The sequence below is a fragment of the Podarcis vaucheri genome, assembly GCF_965113315.1.
Source record: "Podarcis vaucheri genome assembly, chromosome: 2".
Classification (NCBI taxonomy): domain Eukaryota; kingdom Metazoa; phylum Chordata; class Lepidosauria; order Squamata; family Lacertidae; genus Podarcis; species Podarcis vaucheri.
In genome coordinates this window covers 15,019,198-15,042,116 of record NC_138760.1, presented here as the reverse complement: position 1 = coordinate 15,042,116, position 22,919 = coordinate 15,019,198, and the positions used below count along the sequence as shown (strand labels likewise).

General features: G+C 45.2%; 1 protein-coding gene across 2 annotated transcripts in view; it reads right to left on the bottom strand.

Moving 5' to 3' along the window:
- Positions 1 to 562: 562 nt before the first annotated feature.
- LOC309526390 (unconventional myosin-Ia-like) overlaps positions 563 to 22,919 on the bottom strand; it is a 60,805-nt gene continuing 38,448 nt past the window's right edge. For both annotated transcript variants that reach the window (XM_082212415.1, XM_082212416.1), the window contains exons 20-29: positions 21,587 to 21,736; positions 20,387 to 20,455; positions 16,954 to 17,040; positions 14,401 to 14,475; positions 10,626 to 10,760; positions 7,938 to 8,044; positions 6,088 to 6,220; positions 4,379 to 4,531; positions 2,769 to 2,896; positions 563 to 1,671 (exon numbers count right to left, since the gene is read on the bottom strand). In XM_082212415.1, coding sequence (XP_082068541.1) covers positions 1,548 to 1,671; positions 2,769 to 2,896; positions 4,379 to 4,531; positions 6,088 to 6,220; positions 7,938 to 8,044; positions 10,626 to 10,760; positions 14,401 to 14,475; positions 16,954 to 17,040; positions 20,387 to 20,455; positions 21,587 to 21,736 — 1,161 coding nt within the window. In that variant the 3' untranslated portion in view covers positions 563 to 1,547. The remainder of the gene's footprint in view (positions 1,672 to 2,768; positions 2,897 to 4,378; positions 4,532 to 6,087; positions 6,221 to 7,937; positions 8,045 to 10,625; positions 10,761 to 14,400; positions 14,476 to 16,953; positions 17,041 to 20,386; positions 20,456 to 21,586; positions 21,737 to 22,919) is intronic.

The following is a 22,919-nucleotide window of genomic DNA, read 5'->3' as shown; positions in this document are numbered from 1 at the left end:
CAGCAGTCTCTTTGCAGGCCAGGAAGACATTTGTCTCCAAGTCTTTCTTTCCTCCTGTCTGGGTAACCTTCCTCAGCTGTTAAATCTGCAAAAGTCCCATGGTGCTTGACCACTTACTGCTATTAAGCTTTTTCCTACGCCTGTGAGATGCGGAGGAAAGATTCAAAACTTTCCCTGCCCTTGTACTGTTCAGCAGACCTGGCAACAGCTGAGAATGGTGAGGAGGAGGCTGAACTGCAGGAAAAAGTTTGTCTTTTATCATTAATTGCTCAAATTATCTTCCCTTTAACGTATATAGCTCCAATCCCCATCCAGTTTCATCCAATCAAAGCAAAAGTATGAATCAAGCAGCACAAGGACACAATGGGAAACTGCACTAAGGTATATCATTCCCAGGCTGGTGAGGGCATTCAAACAGCAGTTCACTTTGGATCGAATCAAAATGATGTTCTTGTTGATGATGATTGGAAAAGGAAACTCCAAAATGTTGCAGCTGCTTTAAATCAATGTTACAATTGAAATGTTGCAGAATAAATAATAGAACACAATGTAAATTCAGCTGTTTGGAGTTAGAAGATTTAAAATACATAACTTTATTTAAGGGGGGAATATTGCAGCTACCTGCACATGCTCTGGCAGCTTCTGTGCAAGGTTTGGCGAGAACCTACAAATGCTTAGGGTTGAGCTATTGGACACATTTAACCCTGAAAGCTTGTTTAATGTTCTTCTGGGTCTTTACTGTCTAGATTCTTGAAGCTGATCTTCAGGGTCTATTAGCAAAACAAAAGCACATCTAGTATCATTCCAGGTTGGGGATTCAAAAAACTGCTCACTTGGGATGAATTCAAGATGGTGGTGGAGATTTTTAAAAAGCTATGTACTTCATTGGCTGTGATTACTTTCTGTTACTAATAATAAATCAGAAGCGCAGAGGTATTTTGAAGGATGACATTTGGTCTGATGAAACACAGTGTGTAGAAAGGAGTTTCAGAGAGCTGTTCAAACTCACTCCAAGAGACGCTCCTGGCCACACCTTTAAGAAAACAGATTTGAGGTTGTTGTTTTTAAAAGCATTCCAAGATTCTGTAGGTCATGTGCTGGGAACCTGATGCTCCCCAGATGTTGCCAGACTGCAGCTCCCTGTTATCAACATCTGGAGGGCCACAGGTTTCCCTCTAGCCCAGGGCCTAAGTAAAGAGGCTTTAAATTAGGGGGAAACGGCATTTCCTGGTGCTCACCCTATGTTCTCCAGTTAAATAAGAGGTAAGGCTTCTAAAGAAGAGAGGAGGAGTGGCCATTTCTGAAGAGGTCAGTTGTAGCACAGGGACCATTTGTCATTGGCACCTATGCCAAATGGGGAAACTGGCATGTGTTATTGATTATTGAAAGCTTTCAGATAGCTGCCCCTGAGGTGGGATGTGAGAGACCAAGAATATTGAAGCTGCCAGTGAGCCAAATCTCCAGTCACAAATTCCCACTTCCAAAGGCCCCCAGGAGTCCATTGTAGTTCCCTCTGGACAGGCAGTATCCTTCTGTCCAGATTCTCCTCAGTGGACTAACACCTCCATTCGATGGCTGCCTTTCTTTCTGCAGATGGGCGCTGCCCCCTGCTTCTCAGCTGTCTCTACCACCTTGACAGTGATGCTGCTTTGCTTGAACTTCACCAGGAACCTGTAGATGACCAAAGGAATCTCATGTTAAAAGATACACCTGCTCTTCACAGTAGCACTTGAGCTTGTTTACTAGTGTTTCAGACACCAAACCAAACTAAACAGAAATGGCTAAGAAAGGAGGAAATTCGAAGACTTGGCAGCAAGGTTAAACCAGTTTGAAAACAGAAGTGTTGCAGAAAAATCACAGTGGAACCTTAGCCACTGTATTTGGAGTTATGTGGTTTTAAACAAATTTATAAATACATTTATATATTAAAAAAAACATTGCAGCAACTTGCATGAACAAGTCCTTGAGGTTTGTACTACAAGTCCCATCAGCCACAGCTATCAGACGATACATTTAAGCATGTGACTCCCTGCAAAGGATATTGGGAACTGTAGTTTGCCCCTCACAATGGTTTGATTTCCAGCACCCTTAACAAACTACAGTTCCCAGGATTCTCTGGTAGAAGTAGGATTATTTGGTAGAAACAAGGCCACATTATCAGGGGTACAACTGGAGCACTTACTCCAGAGCTGAGGCCTGTACGGGAAGAGGGAGCAGGCTCTGAGCTTTCATTTTAAAGAAATAGTCTCTGACCTTCCTGGAAGGAAAGTTATAAATGAAGATGGAGATGGTTTCACCACTACCAAATAGATATATATTTTCTCTGCCTTTGGTTTTGGTATATCGCCAGCACAGATGCCAGTTAAACCCATCGGTAGATCTGTGTTTCTGTGGATCAACACAGTCTTTCAGCATTCTTCCCATTCCCCCCTGCAGAAAAAGAATAATCACTCACAGCCTGTCAAATAACATGGTGGTTCTCTCTGGAAAAGGAAGATGAATTTGCAGAAGGGCCATAGCTCAGAGGCAGAGCATTCAGTTCCCAGCACCTCCTGATAAAGTTGGGAATGTCCCCTGCATGAAACCCTGGAAAGCTGCTATCAGTCAATGTAGATAATACTGAACTAGATTGACTAATGGTCTGATTCGGGATAAGGCAGCTTCCTATGTCCTTATGATGCTTTGGACAAACTCCTAAACAAGAGCACCAGTGCTTGGTCCAAATCTCCCCCTCCCCTTTCCGCCTACTGCTAACTCTCTTGTCTTACTCATCAGCCACTTGGAGCTTCAGTTTTTGCTTTGTAGCTTCCAGCACGGTCTGGTGGAGCCGGGTGACTAGTTCGATCAAGTGGTCACTTATAAGCAGGAAGTCCCCTTTGGTACCCGCTGTGGAGGTCTGCAAAAGGAAGAGACATTGAAACCTTATGGAGGCACCATCCTAGTCTTTACTCGAGCTTACAAGCTTTAGCACTTGCTTCCGTTATGTTACCTAACCACTGGCCACCTTATAAGCCAGCCCAGCATTTCTAAAATAGCTCTGCAGAACCCTGGGGTTCTGTGAAGTAGTCCATGAGGTTCTGGTGGGGAAGTGTTGCAATAACGGATAAGCATACACAAATTGTGATTTCCACTGCGCTGAAGCCATAGAGATTAAGTGCCCCACTCAAGCAATTGTCGTCCTTCCTTCCCTCATTGCACTTTCCAAGGGTTAAATCAGTAGCAGCTAGCAGGTGGCGCAGGCAGGGCAGTGTTGTGCTGGTTACCAAGAGTTAGAAGAGCAAGGCAGGAGTGAGACTGGTGTGGTGTGGGCACAACGCTCCCCACTGCCTTGCCCCTCCCCTTTGCAGTGACATTGGGAAGCCTGGTCAACAATCCTGCCCTGCTACTGGGTTTTGCCACTGCAAAAAAAATCAGAACCACTGAACTAGCCCATCATATGCCTCTGCCTCCATAATAGCTACTTACTGTCAAGGGAATGGAAAACAAGCCCATCTGCAGGACATTGGCCAAGGAAGTCTGCCCACACTCAACTTGCATTTCTTTGGTCATCTGTGGTGCTTGATAACTGGGACTTTTGGTTCTTTTTGTATACAGGGAGTGGCTTATTCCCCCAAGTGGTCTTGGAAAACCCAGCAATCTTAGCTAAAAGGGAAGATGGGATAGGAGCTAGGGATTTTTATGGGATGAACTGTTCTCCAATCTTGATCCTTGCAAGTTAGGCCAGTATGGAGGAAAGGAAGGTTAGATATGATTGCAGAAGACCTTTCTAATGGCAGGTGGCTATAAAGCTGCTGGTGTGATTTCAGGACAGGTAGTGATGGGTGGGAGTGGGATGGCAAATCCTGCTGCTGCTGATTGCTTTTCTCTTAAACCAGGCTTTGACACTGCAAACAATCCTGTTAAGAAGAAGTGGGGGTTGGGGGGGCAACAGGCTGAAGAAGGGGTCCCTGCAATTCACTGATGAATCTGTTTAAAAGACAGGGCAATCCATGTTAACTCGGAAGAAAGTTCCACTGTTCTCAGTGGGATTTCCTCTCAGTTAAGTGCAGATACAGGACTAAAGTCTAAGAATTCTCTGTTTGAAAAGTGTCTCAGCAGCGTTTCCTTTCATTAAAGTGTTCTTCAATGGGATTTGAAAAAGCTACATTTGAAAACTACACATTCAGAGCCCACATTTCCAGACTTGTGTGACATTTCAGTTCAGCTTTGGCAGGATGGTGTCAACACCTTAAAAAATAAATCTTGCATTTTCATATTGCCTAACCCTGCCACAGGGGTTTCAGAGGGAGTCACGAAGTAGCAAATTGGCTGCAAGGATCTTCCTGGCCATTAAATTGTCTTGGTAGCTGTCAGGCCACCGCCACCACCTTCCCAGTACCTCTTTAATGTGCAGAACAAAGAAGCCATCTGCATAGCGGCTGACGGAGACACCGTTGATGTCACTCAGGGTGATCACTGTTTTTGGCTGGGCAGCCTTGGGGTCTGCCAGGATGATGTGGCTCTTGGTGAGAAGGAAGATTCGAGGAGAGGCCTGGAACAGAGAGAGGAGGAAGGAAAACTGCCACCTTGAACCCCTCGTGACAGGCTCTTAAGGACAGAAGAAAAACAACCCTGCTGATTCATGCCAAACGTTCACCTAGTACCACATCCTGCTTCGACACTGGTCAGCTCATTCATTGTGTGCAGGCCGGCCATGAAAGCACCAGCATCCCCCCTGTCGTTCATCCCAAGCCCCTGTCAACAGAGGATCTTGCTCACGTATCTGACATATTGAGAGGTGGGTGGATGAGTTTAAGGCAGGGGTTGCCAGTGAGTCACTGGTGGGCGCATTGGCACCCTTGGGGTCTTCTCTGGCACCCACGAAGCCTCTGAGCCTCCTCCCCCAAACTCAGTGCCCTTGGTCTTGAGGTGGTGGGGTGCTTACTTTAGGAAGTACACAGAGCTGAAAGAGAAAGTTGGAAGTGGGATGCTCTGTTCCACAACCTATTTCAGCTTTACGTGCTTTTCAAGGCTCAGATTCACCCTAGCAGATCTGATATTCATGACGATTCCTTGGAAAACTGAATTGCCAGAAAATAAAAGGCTCTCTTGTGACACAGTTTTTAATCGGGATCCGCCATTATGAGACAGACTATGTTGCGAGATTAATAGTCAGAGGAGGAGGCGAGCCATTGCTCTGTTGTCATGATTGTATTCTAAGTTTGACTTGGCAAATCCTCCCCTGGAAAGACTGATTTATGGTGCAACCTGTCTGGGAAAATTAATGAGCAGACGCTTAGATTTTATTTCATCGGAATTGAGAAAGATGGCACCTGCCGCCCGAGCAAGATTTTTGGATCAGCGTGTGAAGATTTACTGCAAACAAAAGACTTACCAGCTTTAAAAAAAGGGAGAGCCTTACAAAGTTCACACAGAAGCATAACAATACTTACTTTAACTCGCCTGTGGAAACAACTCAGAGGCTATTAAGAAGGAAACGGATAACAACAGGAAGATCGAAAGATGGGATTGGTGAACACTAAAAGCAGCAGAAATATGAGATGACTGGACCCTTACTGAACTCGAAGCATGGGAACCCCCAACAAAAATTTATAATTTGGCAAAATATTTGGAGTTTACGATATGTATTGGTATAATTTGGAATAATTAATGTGATATGATTGGATTGTTAAATGGAAAACTTAATAAAAATTATTTTTTTAAAAAAGGAAAACTGAATTGCCTGTGTGTGTGTGTGTGTGTGTGTGTATCTGTCTTTTTCTGGGCAAGGAGAGGCAGGTGCTTTCAGTTACTAAAAAAAAATCCTAAAAATGGGCCTAAAAGGGTTGGTGACCCTCTGCTTTGAGGTGCAATAGACTAGATAAAGGTGCTTTCAGACAGGGGCTTAATCCTGCAAACAGGCCGTGCAGGTATTGCAAATAGTTCACTGGCAATGGGGCTTCATTTCATTGTGATTGGAAGACAGGTGAAAGAAATATTTAAATATGGCAACCCTAGAATAGTGAGAAACCACACACAGGGTCCCTTGCTCTTCCTTTTGTTCTTGCTCCTTTGGGTGCCAGAGAGGTAGGGCAGGATGTTTCTTACCTTTCCATCACCTCGGTTGACCTTCCTCACGCTGTCAGCCATGACCATCTTGCCATCAGCTGTGGCTTGGAGCTTACGATACTTGGAGTTCTCCTTTAGACCCAGGTGATCCCCTCTGAAAGGTTGTGGGAGGCTAAAAGACACAAACCGCAGGTTGTAATTAGGGAGGGAGGGAAGTAAATTCAGTTTGCATGTAAAGGTAAACCTATTTAATGCACACATTCCCAGAAAATATGCAGACTGAAACGCAGCCATCCACTTGAAATCTACATTTCTCTGAATTTTGCAACGATGTTCTCCAGCCAAGTAATGTGTGCAAAAATGTATTGTTGTTGGGTAAAGTGTGCATAGAAATATATATATTCATGAAAATAGCATGCAAAGATGCCTTCAAAATGTATAATAATGCTTTCTAAAATGCAAATTAGGAGCAATTCACACACAAAAATGCTGATGAATTGTCATTAGTACCCTCAAACTGATGTAGAAAAGTGGAGAACTAAAGGGAAGCACCGTATTTTTCGCTCTATAAGACGCACCCAACCATAAGACGCACCTAGTTTTTAGAGGAGGAAAATAAGAAACAAGAAAGCAACGGAAAGCCCCTTGAGCAAAGAGGGAGGAGCGCTCCGGCTGTGCTCAAGAGGCTTTGCGTGGCTATCCCTGAAGCCAGAAGGGCAAGAGGGATTGGTGCGCACTGATCCCTCTTGCTCTCCTGGCTTCAGCGATAGCTGCGCAGCCTGCATTCGCTCCATAAGATGCACACACATTTCCCCTTACTTTTTAGGAGGGGAAAAATGTGTCTTATAGAGCGAAAAATACGGTAATAGTTCTGTTCTATTCTGCCTTGGTCAGGCCCCACTTGTGTCCAGTTCTGGGCACCACAGTTTAAGGATACTGACAAGTTGGAAGATGTGGAGAGGAGAGCAACCATGATGATAAAAGGTCTGGAAACAGCTTTACAAGGAACACTTGAGGGAGTTTGGTGTTTTGCCTAGGAAAGAGAAGACTGAGAGGTGATACAATAGCCTTCTTCAAAGGGCTGTCACATGGAAGATGGAGCAAGTTTGTTTTCTGCTGCTTCAGTGGGTACCAGTGAATCCAAATTACAAGAAAGGAGAGTCAAATTAAACATTAGGAAGAATTTTCTAACGGTAAGAGCTGTTCAACAGCGGAACAGATTCTATCAGAAGGTGGTAGACTCTCCTTTAAGGTAAAGGTAAAGGGACCCCTGACCATTAGGTCCAGTTGTGGCCGACTCTGGGATTGCGGCGCTCATCTCGCTTTATTGGCCAAGGGAGCCGGCATACAGCTTCCGAGTCATGTGGCCAGCATGACTAAACCACTTCTGGCGAACCAGAGCAGCGCATGGAAACGCCGTTTACCTTCCTGCCGGAGCGGTACCTATTTATCTACTTGCGCTTTGATGTGCTTTCGAACTGCTAGGTTGGCAGGAGCAGGGACTGAGCCACTGGAGCTCACCTCGTCTCAGGGATTTGAACCGCTGACCTTCTGATCGGCAAGCCCTAGGTTCTGTGGTTTAACCCACAGTGCCACCCACGTCCCTTAGACTCTCCTTTACTGGAGGTTTAAAAACAGAGGTTGGATGGCCATCTGCCAGGAATTCCTTAGCTCCGACTTCTGCATTACAGGAGTTTGGAGCAGTTGATCCCTGGGATCCCTCCCAACTCTACAGTTCTATAATTCTATAAACTTAAGGTTGGAAAGAAGAAAAACACAGAGAGGTAGAAATTATCAGATACACTCATCCCTAATAGTAATCCACAGCAATCCTAATGGGTCAATTCCAGGGCGACTGGGGTGGCGCTAGCTCCTGTCTTTGCACTCACCTTTTAGGGTACAAACTCTTCTTACCCCGGAAAAGTTCACTGGCACACAACTTGTCCTGGAGGGCTACTTTTCTCTGGGGTGGCAGCTGATCTCGGTATTTCTTGCACTGCACCAGGAAAGCAGAGAGCAAAGGTGGGTGCAGGTAAGAAGCAAAAAGGGAGTCAACATTGCAAACTCCAAAACATACCCTATTTACTTTAGCAAGGAAAAAACACATGCAAATTTACTTCAGTCACATTTGCTTCCAAAAAAAAAAAAGAAAGTTTCAAATTCATATTCTTCTGCTTTGATTGCTTTTGTTTCTTTAAAAGCACTCCCAAATATGAATGTTCTTGCATAGAGTACTTCCCCACCCCTCTTTTTTGTTTTTGTTTTTTGTTGTTGAATCTGGCAGTCAAGGCCATGATTCTGCTTTCTGTGGTCTTGTACTCAAAGGGCAGGAAGAGCAGCCAGGCTCAGGTCCATGTCCATTGGTGGCTGCATCATTCTACCTAACAGTAGGGCCGGCCCTGTTTTTGTGGCTTGTGCTTGGCAGAAGGAAAACACTGCTAGGTCTCCCCAAGCTTCAAGTGACATGGGCCAGGAAAGCCTGTGATGACTGAGTGAAAGTGATCAACATCAAGTTGACTGCTGGGGCCACTTCAGTCATCTCTAAAGCACCATGTGGTGACAGTGCCCTATATTGAGATTGTTGGGCTGTAAATATGTAGCCACACAGTACACTGTAATGATGGGAGAGGAGGTAGACACTGGATGACTGTCTGGAAGGCATGGTATCCTCTTCTATGTTGTGATTAGCCCTGCACAGCTGTGTCTTGAAAAGGCAAGGATTTGGTAGCTGTAGCAGCAATGGTTCTACTTATGTGCAGCACCCACATGCTCTGTGGTGGGATGGGTCCAAATAAAACCTAACATTGTTTGCCTGGAAATTCATCCATAAAATAAAACATTAGTTTAAAAAGAAAACTCAGTTCAACTTGCCCAAGTAAGCAAAAGCTCACTCCACACCCACACTGTCACTTTGAACCTTGTTTGGTCTTGCAGAGACAACTCTGGTGCCTCAGCAAAAGTGTGTTGGATGTGGAAGCAGCTGTTCTGTGATTCCCGTCAACAACGTGGGTGGCTCGCATAGTATCAGAGGCACAATGAGAGGACAGATGAGGAAGAAATTTGTTTCCGTTTGCATTTAAAGGAGATGCTATCAAATTTGCACTTTCTGAAACACTACGAGGACTGAAACAGCCATCCTTCAAAATTTGTGCCCATTCAAATTTTGCAAGGCAGCTCTCCATCCAATCAGTGTTTACTAAAATGCATACATATATTAGGGAAAAGTATGCATAAAAATGAACATACTTCTTAAAAATGACGTACAAAAGTGCCTTCTGTTAAGGAAAACTGGTTGCAGAAACATGCACATTAGTTAAAACTGCATATAAAAATGTGTTTAATTAGGAGGATTTTGTACTAAAATGCTGGTGAACTTCTGCAGAAATGAGCGTAATGGAATTAAAGCTTGGGGAAATGAGAAACTGAGAACCAGGATTGACAGATTCTTCCATTCGTAACTGAGAAGGAGGGAAATAAAGAGACAAATTGGGGGTGGGGGTGGGGAATCACCCCCTTTCCTCTTTTCCACTCTTCCATCCTATCACAGTTTATTGGAACCCCTCTCCCACGCAAAATAATTTGCAAAATATCTCCAGGGCCACTGTATTTGTTGGCCTAGTAATTACCGTATTTTTCGCTCTATAACACGCACCCGACCATAACACGCACGTAGTTTTTAGAGGAGGAAAATCCGTAGGCATGCCACCCGTAGGCATTTCCTCCATAACACGCACAGACATTTCCCCTTACTTTCTAGGAGGAAAAAAGTGAGTGTTATGGTGCAAAAAATACGGTATATACACAGGATACCAGATGCCAGTAGTCTCAAAATTGAGGGCACTTCCAGACATCCTGCTTATTGCACATTCATCCTGATGCGTTTGAGATGAGGTTAGCTGCTGCTGCACCAAAGCCAGGGTTATCGCACACTGCATTTCCTCTGACAATTTCCCTATCACAAAGCATTTAATCATTTGTGGAAGTAGGTTTGCTGTGCAAGGCTTCCATATCGACTATAATTTAAGGTCCACAAATGACAACACCTTGGAAGTCCCAAGTTGCAAGGTGGTTAGATTGGTCTCAACTAGGGCCAGAGCCTTTTCAGTACTGGCCCCCGACTTGGTGGAACGCTCTGTCACAAGAGACTAGGGCCCTGCGGGACTTGACATCTTTCTGCAGGGCCTGCAAGACAGAGCTGTTCCACCTGGCCTTTGGTTTGGACTCAGTCTGACCCTTATGTTTCCCTCCCCTTATGATTTTGATCTATGGGCTACTATTAAAATGAGGCTGCATTTTAAATTGTATTTTAACCTGTATTTTAAATTGGTTTATTATTACTATTGTAATTTTACTGGTGTTAGCCACCCTGAGCCTGGCTTTGGCCAGGGAGGGTGGGGTATAAATAAATTATTATTATTATTATTATTATTATTATTATTATTATTATTATTATTTGTGCAACCTGAATTTGTCAGAATGTGATTGAATCCCAGACGAGAACAGTGACAGTCTGGAAGCACCCTCTGTTTCACTCTGAAAGAATTGTGGATAGAAATGAGCCATAATCCCGCTCTAACCCTCCAATGGTGGAAGATCTTCTTCAGTTCTTCATTGGGGCCTGTGAGAAACTTGTATGGAGCTGGCGGCCAAGCCTGGTCAGTCACTGTCATGGACGGGAGGTTGTTCTTCAAGCCCAGGAGGAATTTTTGCACCTATAATAAGGGAGACAGAGAGCACATAAACCCACAAGGCAATGTTTCCCAAAGTGGGCAATACTGCTCCCTAGGGAGTGCTGGAACAATCCAGGGCAGGGGTCTGCAACCCGCGGCTCCGGAGCCGCATGCGGCTCTTTTACACCTTTGCCGCGGCTCCGGGGCAGATACTAGCGAGGGGAGGAGGCACATTGTGCGCCCCGACACTCTCCACTGTGGCGGGCGCTGTACTGGCTGTAATGTCGCATGGGGGTGGTGCGTGCGTTAGTCATGCACCGTCCCAACGTCACCTTCCCGCCCGCTGTCAGATCAGAGGGCAGTGGCGCGCATGCTTTAAATGTCACAATGGTTTTGCGGCTCCCAGGTGTTTTTTTTTCCTTCGGAAACGGGTCCAAGTGGCTCTTTTTGTCTTAAAGGTTGCAGACCCCTGATCCAGGGGGTGGTAGTAGAATTGGGTTCATTGAATAAAAATAAGGGGGCAGTGGAAGCATAAAGAAAGAAGAGATTTTGGAGGGGAAATGTGCATGTTTCATCTGTTGTGTAATGACGCTTACTGCCAGGTCAGCCGCCATTGCAGGACGGTGAAGACACCTCGACTGGATTTGGCGGTCGTGCTGCAGGCAAGGGGGTTTCCCTGCTGTTACGGAAATAAGGGGCACATCTTTAAAGTTATTAAATGTTAGAAATGTTATGCCTGAATGTATCCTTTCGACTTGACAGCTCAGCTTTCAAGCCTTAAAAATCATGTAACATCAACTCAAGGACAGATCATGGAGCTGAGACTCCAGTACTTTGGCCACCTCATGAGAAGAGAAGACTCCCTGGAAAAGACCCTGATGTTGGGAAAGATGGAGGGCACAAGGAGGAGGGGAGGACAGAGGACGAGATGGTTGGACAGTGTTCTCGAAGCTACAAACATGAGTCTGACCAAACTGCGGGAGGCAGTGGAAGACAGGAGTGCCTGGCGTGCTCTGGTCTATGGGGTCACGAAGAGCCAGACACGACTGAATGACTAAGCAACAACAACAACATCAACTCCTTTGCCACTTTCCTCCATTCCAACGCTATTTTGCCCTTGGAAAAAAGGACTCTTTTCCCTGCCACCTCCCCAAGCGTGAAGACATGTATACACACCTCCTACCCCAGGAAATGCCCAGAGGTGACAATTGCTGGGCTCATTGTTAGCCAAGGGAAGCCAAATCTCATCACTGGATTTGCCTCAGGCTCCAGACATGCAAAGGAACTTCTATTGTACTTTGGGTGGTGGGTACTTAAGACATGTTTGCCTGTGCTAATCTTGTACAGTGGTACCTCGGGTTACATACGCTTCAGGTTACATACGCTTCAGGTTACAGACTCCCCTAACCCAGAAATAGTACCTCGGGTTAAGAACTTTGCTTCAGGATGAGAACAGAAATCGCATGGCGGTGGTGCAGCAGCAGCAGGAGGCCCCATTAGCTAAAGTGGTGCTTCAGGTTAAGAACAGTTTCAGGTTAAGAACGGACCTCCGGAACGAATTAAGTATGTAACCAGAGGTACCACTGTACTTGGGTGTTGCCCTGACATATCTGTCTCTGCTAATCTTGTGTAACCCTCCCCTTTTGTGACATTTTAGTGATGTAACAATGATGTATTGATGATGCTGTGCGAACTGTATTCTGGGATATGATGGCAAAGTTTTAAAAGTGAATGTCGCCCCATGCTCAGGGTTCTTACTGCTGTTTAAACCTGTTGCACAACAATAAAGGATCTAAGTCTACTGATTCCTGTTTTGCTCCAGATTACTTGGCTGGAATTTCCTTCTTTTACTGACCGCATGGACCCGCGGGGGACTTGTACCCTGACGGGCTGGGCTGTTGAGTAGTCTCTCAACCCGGAATTTTCTTTAACACTGGGCTTGGGGGAACCCCTTTCAGCTTCACCCAGGCCCGGGAAATGGATTGCAGCTTGCCTGCCTATTTAGCCACTGGCAAATTTACTATGTTGTAGGACATGGGCAGAAATATAGATACACAAAAGAACACCTATTTGTTACTCAACTTTCTGTTTGTTCATTTAAAGAAAGTAGATTTCCAGGAGGGCTCTGAGTTTTGTTTTGTTTCCTGGAAAGCAGGTGGTAGGCCAAATAAGTTTGGGAACCTCTGCCTCAAGGCATCTAAAAGGGTCGCGTGCACCTGGAGTGCCTGGAAGCGGTTGGAGGATGGATGGCGGCTAATGGATTGAAGTTGAATCCTGACAAGACAGAAGTACTGTTTTTGGGGGACAGGGGGCGGGCTGGTGTGGAGGACTCCCTGGTCCTGAATAGGGTAACTGTGCCCCTGAAGGACCAGGTGCGTAGCCTGGGAGTCATTTTGGACTCACAGCTGTCCATGGAGGCGCAGGTCAATTCTGTATCCAGGGCAGCTGTCTACCAACTCCACCTGGTACGCAGGCTGAGACCCTACCTGCCCGCTGACTGTCTGGCCAGAGTGGTGCATGCTCTAGTTATCTCCCGCTTGGACTACTGCAATGCGCTCTACGTGGGGCTACCTTTGAAGGTGACTCGAAAACTACAGCTAATCCAGAATGCGGCAGCTAGACTGGTGACTGGGGGCGGCCGCCGAGACCACATAACACCGGTCCTGAAAGACCTACATTGGCTCCCAGTACGTTTCCGAGCACAATTCAAAGTGCTGGTGTTGACCTTTAAAGCCCTAAACGGCTTCGGCCCAGTATACCTGAAGGAGCGTCTCCACCCCCATCGTTCTGCCCGGACACTGAGGTCCAGCGCCGAGGGCCTTCTGGCGGTTCCCTCATTGCGAGAAGCGAAGCTACAGGGAACCAGGCAGAGGGCCTTTTCGGTGGTGGCGCCCGCCCTGTGGAATGCCCTCCCATCGGATGTCAAGGTGATGGACAACTACCTGACATTCAGAAGACATCTTAAGGCGGCCCTATTCAGGGAAGCTTTTAATGTATGATATTTTAGTGTTTTTTGGTTTCTGTGGAAGCCGCCCAGAGTGGCTGGGGAAACCCAGCCAGATGGGCGGGGTACAAATAATAAATTATTATTATTATTATTATTATTATTATTATTATTATTATTATTATTATTGTTGTGTGAAGGAGCATTGCTTTTATGGCAAACAAACAACTACTGCTACCACCTCCTCTAGCCTGAAAGATGGAAAGGCCAAGGATTGTAGCTGAAACATTTTGCATGTAAAGCCATGTGATTTACCATTGGGCTGAGACCCTTGCCCTGAATAAGCACTGTGATTAACTCTTCCTTACACAGCACATGCCTGCCTGCATTGATGCTAACAACAGCAACACTTAACATTTAAATTTATTGAGTTCCGCTACCCCTCTGAGCAGGGATGCGGGTGGCGCTATGGGTTAAACCACAGAGCCTAGGACTTGCTGATCAGAAGGTTGGCGGTTCAAATCCTCACGATGGGGTGAGTTCCCGTTGCTCAGTCCCTGCTCCTGCCAACCTAGCAGTTCAAAAGCACGTCAAAGTGCAAGTAGATAAATAGGTACCACTCCGGCGGGAAGGTAAACGGCATTTCCGTGCACTGCTCTGGTTCACCAGAAGCGGCTTTTCTTGCTATGTTATTTCTTGCATATAATTTTAGAACTGGGCCAGGAGGAACATACTCACCAGACTCGTGTAGATAAACTTAGTGATACGCTGAGATGCCCCAGAGCGGAAATACTTCTTGTATTCCTTCCGTGTCTGCAAACAGACAAAAGCCCTGCTTGGTGAGTGTGCTGAAGTCCAAATAACATCTGAAGAAAAGAAGCTGCTGTGTACCAAATAAGGCCATCCCACTTTGCCTATTATTGTCTACTCTGACCGGCAGTGCTCTCCCAAGCACCAAGAAGAGATATTTCCCTACCTGGTTCACAAGGCCTCTTTTTAACTCGAGATGCCAAAGGTTGAACCCAACACCTCATGCATGTAAAATAAAGTGTGTTCTACTGAGCTATGGCCCTTTCCCACTTTGGAAGCAAAGAGGAAAAGGCTGAAGCAGGGTGAGGAAGTGCAAACAAGAATGGAAGGCACATCCAGGAGGTTTTTGCACAGTGACAAAAAATAAATAAATAAATCTCTCACCCACAAAGTTTCCAGCTGATAGAAGCAAGAGAGGGGTCAGCTTTTGGGATACTCTCTTTCCTTATAATCTCTCAGTAATTCTGAGGTTTGCTCAATAACATTGTAAAGCTTTTTAAACAAGGTTATGAGGGGAGACAGGGACACAGGTGGTGCTGTGGGTTAAACCACAGAGCCTAGGACTTGCCGATCAGAAGGTTGGTGGCTTGAATCCCTGCAATGGGGTGAGCTCCCGTTGCTCAGTCCCTGCTCCTGTCAACCTAGCAGTTCAAAAGCACCTCGAAGTGCAAGTAAATAAATACCGTATTTTTTGCTCTATAAGACTCACTTTTTCCCTCCTAAAAAGTAAGGGGAAATGTGTGTGCGTCTTATGGAGCGAATGCAGGCTGCGCAGCTATCCCAGAAGCCAGAACAGCAAGAGGGATTGCTGCTTTCACTGCCTAGCGATCCCTCTTGCTGTTCTGGCTTCTGAGATTCAGATTATTTTTTTTCTTGTTTTCCTCCTCCAAAAACTAGGTGTGTCTTGTGGTCTGGTGCGTCTTATAGAGCGAAAAATACAGTAGGTGCCGCTCCGGCGGGAAGGTAAACGGTGTTTCCGTGCGCTGCTCTGGTTCGCCAGAAGTGGCTTAGTCAAGCTGGCCACAAGACTGTACGCCGGCTCCCTCGGCCAATAAAGCAAGACGAGCCCCACAACCCCAGAGTCAGCCACGACTGGACCTAATGGTCAGGGGTCCCTTTACCTATGAGGGGAGACAGTTGGTCTGCGGAAACAAGGCATGCGGCTTTCCAGTTGACACCGTTCTTGCTCTGCTCCTTAGCAGAGAGCAGGCATACTTGAGCAAGGGAGATGAAAATCCAGATTCAGTGGCTGAAGCCACTACAAGACCCTGTTCTACCTCAACTCAGGTAAGGTTAACCCCAAAGAATCAGAAAATTATGAAGACAGCTTTTGTGTGTGTATAAACTCGCATACACACACGTGGTTGCAATGTCTGTCAGTTCATATTGTATTGACAAACAGCAGGTCTATCAAGACAGCATCTTAAAATACTTACAAACTGCAAACTGTAAATTCATAGGATCGTAAAATTGTAGAGTTGGAAGAGACCCCAGGGGTCATCTAGTCCAACCCCCTGCAGTGCAGGAATACTAAAAGAGGTACTCTCTCCTACGTGTGAGTAAAGTGGGCAGAGATGCCTCTTTTATGAGGCTTCCCTGCTGACTGATGTGTGTGCCTCCTAAAAAACAAAAATGTTTTCTGTGTATAGAATGCTTGTTTCCTCCCCTTATATGCTGGTTTTTGTAGAATTAAACAAACCAAACAATCAACTTTGTGTAACTGCATGGCTGGCAACCCAGTAGGAAGGCCTATTCAGAAAAACTAAGGACTGCCCACCTAGCAGTTCGAAAGCACGTCAAAGTGCAAGTAGATAAATAAGTACCACTGCGGCAGGAAGGTAAACGGCGTTTCCAACCACGTGACCCGGAAAATTGTCTGCGGACAAACGCCGGCTCCCTCGGTCAGTAAAGCAAGATGAGCGCTGCAATCCCAGAGTCGTCCGCGACTGGACTTAACTGTCAGGGGTCCTATACCTTTTCTTTAAGGACGGAAAAACTAAGAACCCACAAAATAATTCGTTTTGAATTACACCCTGGGAAATAGTTACAGATAGGTAGCCGTGTTGGTCTGCCATAGTCGAAATAAAAAAATTCCTTCCAGTAGCACCTTAAAGACCAACTAAGTTAGTTCTTGGTATGAGCTTTCGTGTGCATGCACATTTCTTCAGATACCACACTTCTTCAGATACGTATCTGAAGAAGTGCACGTATCTGAAGTCCATACGTATCTGAAGAAGTGCATGCACACTTCTTCAGATACCACACTTCTTCAGATACGTATCTGAAGAAGTGTGCATGCACACGAAAGCTCATACCAAGAACTAACTTAGTTGGTCTTTAAGGTGCTACTGGAAGGAATTTTTTTATTTCGACCCTGGGAAATGTCATACAATGTGGGTAGATATCCTAGCTATGGACTGCAAATGGATGAGAAAAGTGGTGAGGAGTAATTGACATGTTCACCAGTGGCATATTTGTTACCTGATAACCTCTCCAGTAAGCAGTAATGATGGTGGCAGCATGATTGCGGCTCTTTTGTTGCTTCAGCTGCCGTAGGAGTTTACGAGACTGTGGAGGAAGGGAGGGGATAGATAAGAACCCCAAAGGAGCCCAGAAAAAAGGGGGAGGGGGGTCAGAGAGGCAGGGAAAATCAAATACAGTGTTTTTTTTGTCTTAGCTGACACAGTAGATCAATCAACAAAAGCTTCAAGTTGATTAATCAGTCAGGAGGGGGCATTTTCAACCAATGAGGGCATTTTTTTCATCTATGCGGCTGATACGCTATTTTTTTTCTGGTGAGTGATAGGGAATTTAGCAAAAAGTAAATAAAGTTCTTCCTTCCAACAATGGTTAGTAGTGTGTTTATTTATGTGTTTACAAGAATGTGGAAGAAGGTTATGGATACAGAAGAACCCCATGGCAGCGGAGGTTGACGGGGAAAGAGGCAGGGAGAACCCAAGTAAGGTGGGGTTTTTTCCTTATGGTGACAAACTTTAAAGCAGCAGATCAATCAACTAAAGCTTTAAGTTGATTAATCAGCAAGTAGGGTCACTTTCAATCAGGCAGGGCAGTTTTTTTCATCTCTGAGGCTGAAAACGGCACACACCTTTATTGATTTTCAGGGTGCTTTGGTTCTTGCTTATTACTTCTAACAGGGAATTTAAAGTCAAATGATAAAATGTGGTCTTTCTTTCCAACAATAAGGAGTAGTGTTTGTTTATTAAATTGTGTTATACACCCAATAAGTCATAAAGACACCTAGGTGGAATATGTTTTGTAACATGCATCTGTCTATAAATTTAATCTAGTAACCAGTTAAAATGAGGATCAATTAACTTTTTTTTAATTTTATTAAAAAAACATTAATCAGCTGGCAGCTCAGGCTTGTAACATATGGACTGCAACTATGGCATGCTACTTTGCACAGATAAGAGGGGTTTTTTTAATCTCATGCAGCAAGTTGCATCTTTCATCAGGAGGGGAAATTCTACATGCAACGTCTTGAAATGTGATACCCGTTGCAATAGGCCACTCCAGACATCTTTTTATTGTACATTCATGATGATTTGTGCACATGATGCTCTCAGAGCAGTCACACACCATCTTCAATACTGTCTGCAAAAGTTTTGAGCTAGTCGCACTACTTCAGGCTTCCTTGACCTCAGCCCTCCAGATTCTTTGAGACTACAAATCCCATAGTCCCTGACCATTAGTTCTGCTAGCTAGGGATCATGGGAGTTGTAGGCCAAAAACATCTGGAGGGCTGAGGTTGAGGAAGACTGCACTACTTCGTTTCTGATTTGTGCATACCCCGTAACTTCCTGCTGAAATCCCATCAACTTTTTTGACCACAAATGTTGGGTTTCGTTCTGTCCTGGTTTTGTTTTACTGTAGCCCCTTCGGACAGCAATAGAATGGTAGCATTGTGGGAACATCACAGAGCAAACTAAAGCAGAATAAATCTGCCACTAATGCACTATAACTGTGTCAAGAATATGTTGCAGAAGACAACCACAATAAAACAGCAGTCTGGAGGGGACACCAGAGAACCTGTTTATTGTGCAATCATCCTGTTTTGCAGAGACATTAGATGACGCTGCCTCTTTATTAAGCATTCGTTCTAATTTGTTTGCGAAGGAGTTGGATGACTTGTCAGAGCAAGTATTAACCCCACATTTTCCAGTCACATTCCTTATTGGAAAAAAATACAGTGGTGCCCCGCAAGACGAATGCCTCGCAAGACGGAAAACTCGCTAGACAAAAGGGTTTTCCATTTTGGAGGTGCTTCGCAAAACGAATCTCCTATGGGCTTGCTTCGCAAGACGAAAATGTCTTGCGAGTTCCTGTGGGTTTTCCCCCTCCCCCCCTTTATAAGCCGCTAAGCCGCTTATCAGCTGACCCGATAAGCCGCTAAAAGCCGCTAAAAGCCGCTAATAGCGCTAATAGCGCTAATCCGCTAATCCATCAATGGGCTTGCTTCGCAAGACGAAAAAACCGCTAGACGAAGAGAATCACAGAACGGATTCTTTTCGTCTTGCGAGGCACCACTGTATGATCTTTTGGGGAAGTAGGTTAGTTATGTGATAGCTCCCAATCAAGTATAACTGTGTGGCCTCAATTTTCCAGTATGTAATTGAATCCTACCCCAAAATAATAACCGTCTGGAAGTGTGCATAATCATCTGAATTCACCCAAAGAAGCATGCATGCAGGAGCAAACAGACAGAGAGTAGGTCCCAGGATGGGTGGGGGGTGGGGGGGGATTTCCCCAATATCCTTTCTCACAGTTGTGGGCAGTGAAGTTCTATGGGCCCATTGCACTGACAGTTCATTAAAATCAGTTTAGCATTATTGGAATCTTATGCTGTTTCACATCAGTGTAGGCAGAATGAGAGCAAGGGGAGCAGTATTTTCTCAGTCTCCATTGACCTCAGTTGGAGTGTTTAAACTTGTTTTGCTAGTGTAATGCTACTGTATTGTCACAAGTGGAGCTACGGTAAAGTCCGAGACAGCTCAGGATGCCAACTAAGACCTGTTCCTCCCTACACTCTGCCACACACAGTCAGGTTTTGGCTCCTGGACATCACCTATACAACACCAGCATTGTGGTTATGCCACTACAACATCACTGGTACAGGAAAAGTCAAAGCGCCCCCTCCACCCCATTTTGTAAAATCCCCATTAAGCTCAATCCAGCACTAGTAATAGAAGATGGAGCAGCTTCACTAAGACCTAAAATTTTCTTGGTCATTACTAATAACACCTTAGACAACATTGGGCATCATATACAGTGGTACCTCGGGTTACATACGCTTCAGGTTACAGACACTTCAGGTTACAGACTCCGCTAACCCAGAAATAGTACCTCGGGTTAAGAACTTTGCTTCAGGATAAGAAGAGAAATCGTGCTCCGGCGGTGCAGCGGCAGTGGGAGGTCCCATTAGCTAAAGCGGTGCTTCAGGTTAAGAACAGTTTCAGGTTAAGAACGGACCTCTGGAACGAATTAAGAACTTAACCTGAGGTACCACTGTATAGTTCTGCACTGAAATGTTTCCAGTTTGGCACGCACACATGTGCAGCAGGTGCATGTATGCGCAAGGATTTGAAATGGCAAGGTAACTAAATCTGGGCAACAGTGTACAAACTTATCATTTCAGCCTCATCTGGCTACTTAGCATCTGAGCCCCTGTTAGCAGCTCCTAAGTTGTCTGCAACTGACAAAAAATTCAAGGCTACTGAAGAATACGGGAGATTTTGTTGCATAAAATGATCATTGAATACATCACGTCAGGACATTAATTTTTAAAAATAAAAATTCTTGCATATTATTTAATTACTTTGACTATATAAGTAACTGATCCCTAGAACCTTTAAAGGCCTGGCCACAACCATATTCTGGATGTCACCTGCCTCACCTTCCATCCTCGGACATAGGCCTGGATAAGAAGAGCTGACATTTTCATCTTCCCGTATTTCTTCTTTTGCTGCAAAATAAAACACTCACTTTAGTAGACAGACAGGCCATGAACAAACAGGGAGTCATCAGTGGTAATTCCTACCCCTTTTGACTGGTAGGATAGAAGGCCAGGAGGCCAACAGTAGATGGCGCCAGAGCCAATGACAGACAGGGCCAACTAATTCTAGTTTTGCGCGCGCACACACACACACACACACACACACACACACCCTCTTCTGACCTCTGTTAAGGCAACACTGAGACTATGGAGGAGGAAACTGACAGCCAGATCCACCCGCTTGACTGATTGAAAATAAGAAGGCAGCCTTGTGAGGGCTGCCACCCCGCCCCGCCCCGTACGCCCCTACTGACATATCAAAGCAGGTTGGAACTTGTCTTGGTGTGATTTTCACCTCTTGCTTTCAATAACTAGAACAAATATGGAATGCAAATATTTCTTCAAACTGCATTGCAAATGCCCTTGTTAAACTGGACCACAATTCAAGAAGGACACTGACAAACTGGAACGTGTCCAGAGGAGGGCAACCAAAATGGTCAAAGGCCTGGAAACGATGCCTTATGAGGAACGGCTAAGGGAGCTGGGCATGTTTAGCCTGGAGAAGAGGAGGTTAAGGGGTGATATGATAGCCATGTTCAAATATATAAAAGGATGTCAAATAGAGGAGGGAGAAAGGTTGTTTTCTGCTGCTCCAGAGAAGCAGACACGGAGCAATGGATCCAAACTACAAGAAAGAAGATTCCACCTAAACATTAGGAAGAACTTCCTGACAGTAAGAGCTGTTCGACAGTGGAATTTGCTGCCAAGGAGTGTGGTGGAGTCTCCTACTTTGGAGGTCTTTAAGCAGAGGCTTGACAACCATATGTCAGGAGTGCTCTGATGGTGTTTCCTGCTTGGCAGGGGGTTGGACTCGATGGCCCTTGTGGTCTCTTCCAACTCTATGATTCTATGATTCTATTCTATGATTCTAAGTATCACTCTGTCTAACAGCCTTCCCAATTCTCATGGATGCAAGCAAGACGATGATTTAATACTGGCCCATTATTGTCGATTTCGCAAAACACAGAGGACAGTGGGGTCTGCAAGTTAAAAAGCACCCAAGTCTATAAAATTGTACGTGTATCACTCTCTGCATCTTACCGCATGGCCCCGGTACCAGGCAGAGATAACAATTTGGCTCTTGCGCATCTGTAGAAAGTTCTTGCGGCACTTCCAGGCCCGGAAGGTTGCTTGGATCAGTGCAACCAGCTCCTGTATCCGCTGCTGGCGTCTCTCCTCCAAATAAAAAAGCTGTGAGGGAAAAGGTTGAAAAGCACCAATACAGGGTTCAGACCATGGAAGAAATTACAGCCTGATCTGCATTAACTTTGATGTTAGCTTTGATGTTCCTTCATGCTCCTACCAGACAAATCCTCAGGGCCTAAAAGGTTAAGATTACCAGCTTCTGCTTTCCTATCCTCAGGTTCCCACATCAACCAAGGGCATTTTGCACGCATAGGTTTGTGTTTTTAAATGGGTTTCGTAAATGCAACTACAGTGAAGGCTACAGTGGCCAGGCCACACGTTCAGTTGATCTTTTGCAGTCTGTCCTACTTTCCCAGCAGACATGTGTGCCACAAACTGTGAGTGAGAGAAAGATCACTTCCAGAAAGAGTTGGGGTAGAAATTAAACTCGGTTCACATTTAAAAGCAAATCAAATTTGCACTTTTGCGACTGCTGAAAACCGTGGCTGATGAAAAAGAAGAAAAGGGGCGAGCAAGGGCTGCCCTGACCTTAAATGCCCCTTAGTAAGCCCGCCCCCACTGCCAGCCGATTGGCTGGCGCAGCGATTAATGAATATTAATGAACCCGGGAATCCCTGAGTCCCGCGGGGCTGCAGCCAGCCCCGCGAGGATGCAGATGGGTGGGGCGTGAGCCCGCAACCTCCCCCCCTCCTTATGTCGGGAGTGGCTTTCTGAAACAATATGAGGGCCAAAACACAGCCATCCTTTGAAATTCCCACTGATCCAAATTTTGTGATGAAGTTCTCTACGAAAGCGCGTAATAATAAATACATGAAAATAACATAGACAAAAGGATTATATTAGGGAAAACTAGTTCCAAAAATGTGTTGATTTATTGAGCATTCATCCTGATTTGTTTTTACACGTTTTCCCATTAATCATTTGCTTATCCCACACTTTTCATTGTGTTTTCCATGTCAGTTTCCCAACAGCAAAAAGTCCATTTTAGTTGCCCCCCCCCCCCCGTGGATCTGTTGCGCTAAGGTGATGGATAACTTTGAGCACACCTAAATTTCCGGTATGCAGTTGAATCCCTTCCCACAAAATATTGAAAGTCTGGAGGCATCTATAGACGAATATGGTTGGCTATACAGTGTGGTGACATATATTTTGTCATATCTTTCATTTTGTAACGCACACGCCATATGTGAAAAATATTTGGTGCAACCCTAGGAGCAACATTCATTCC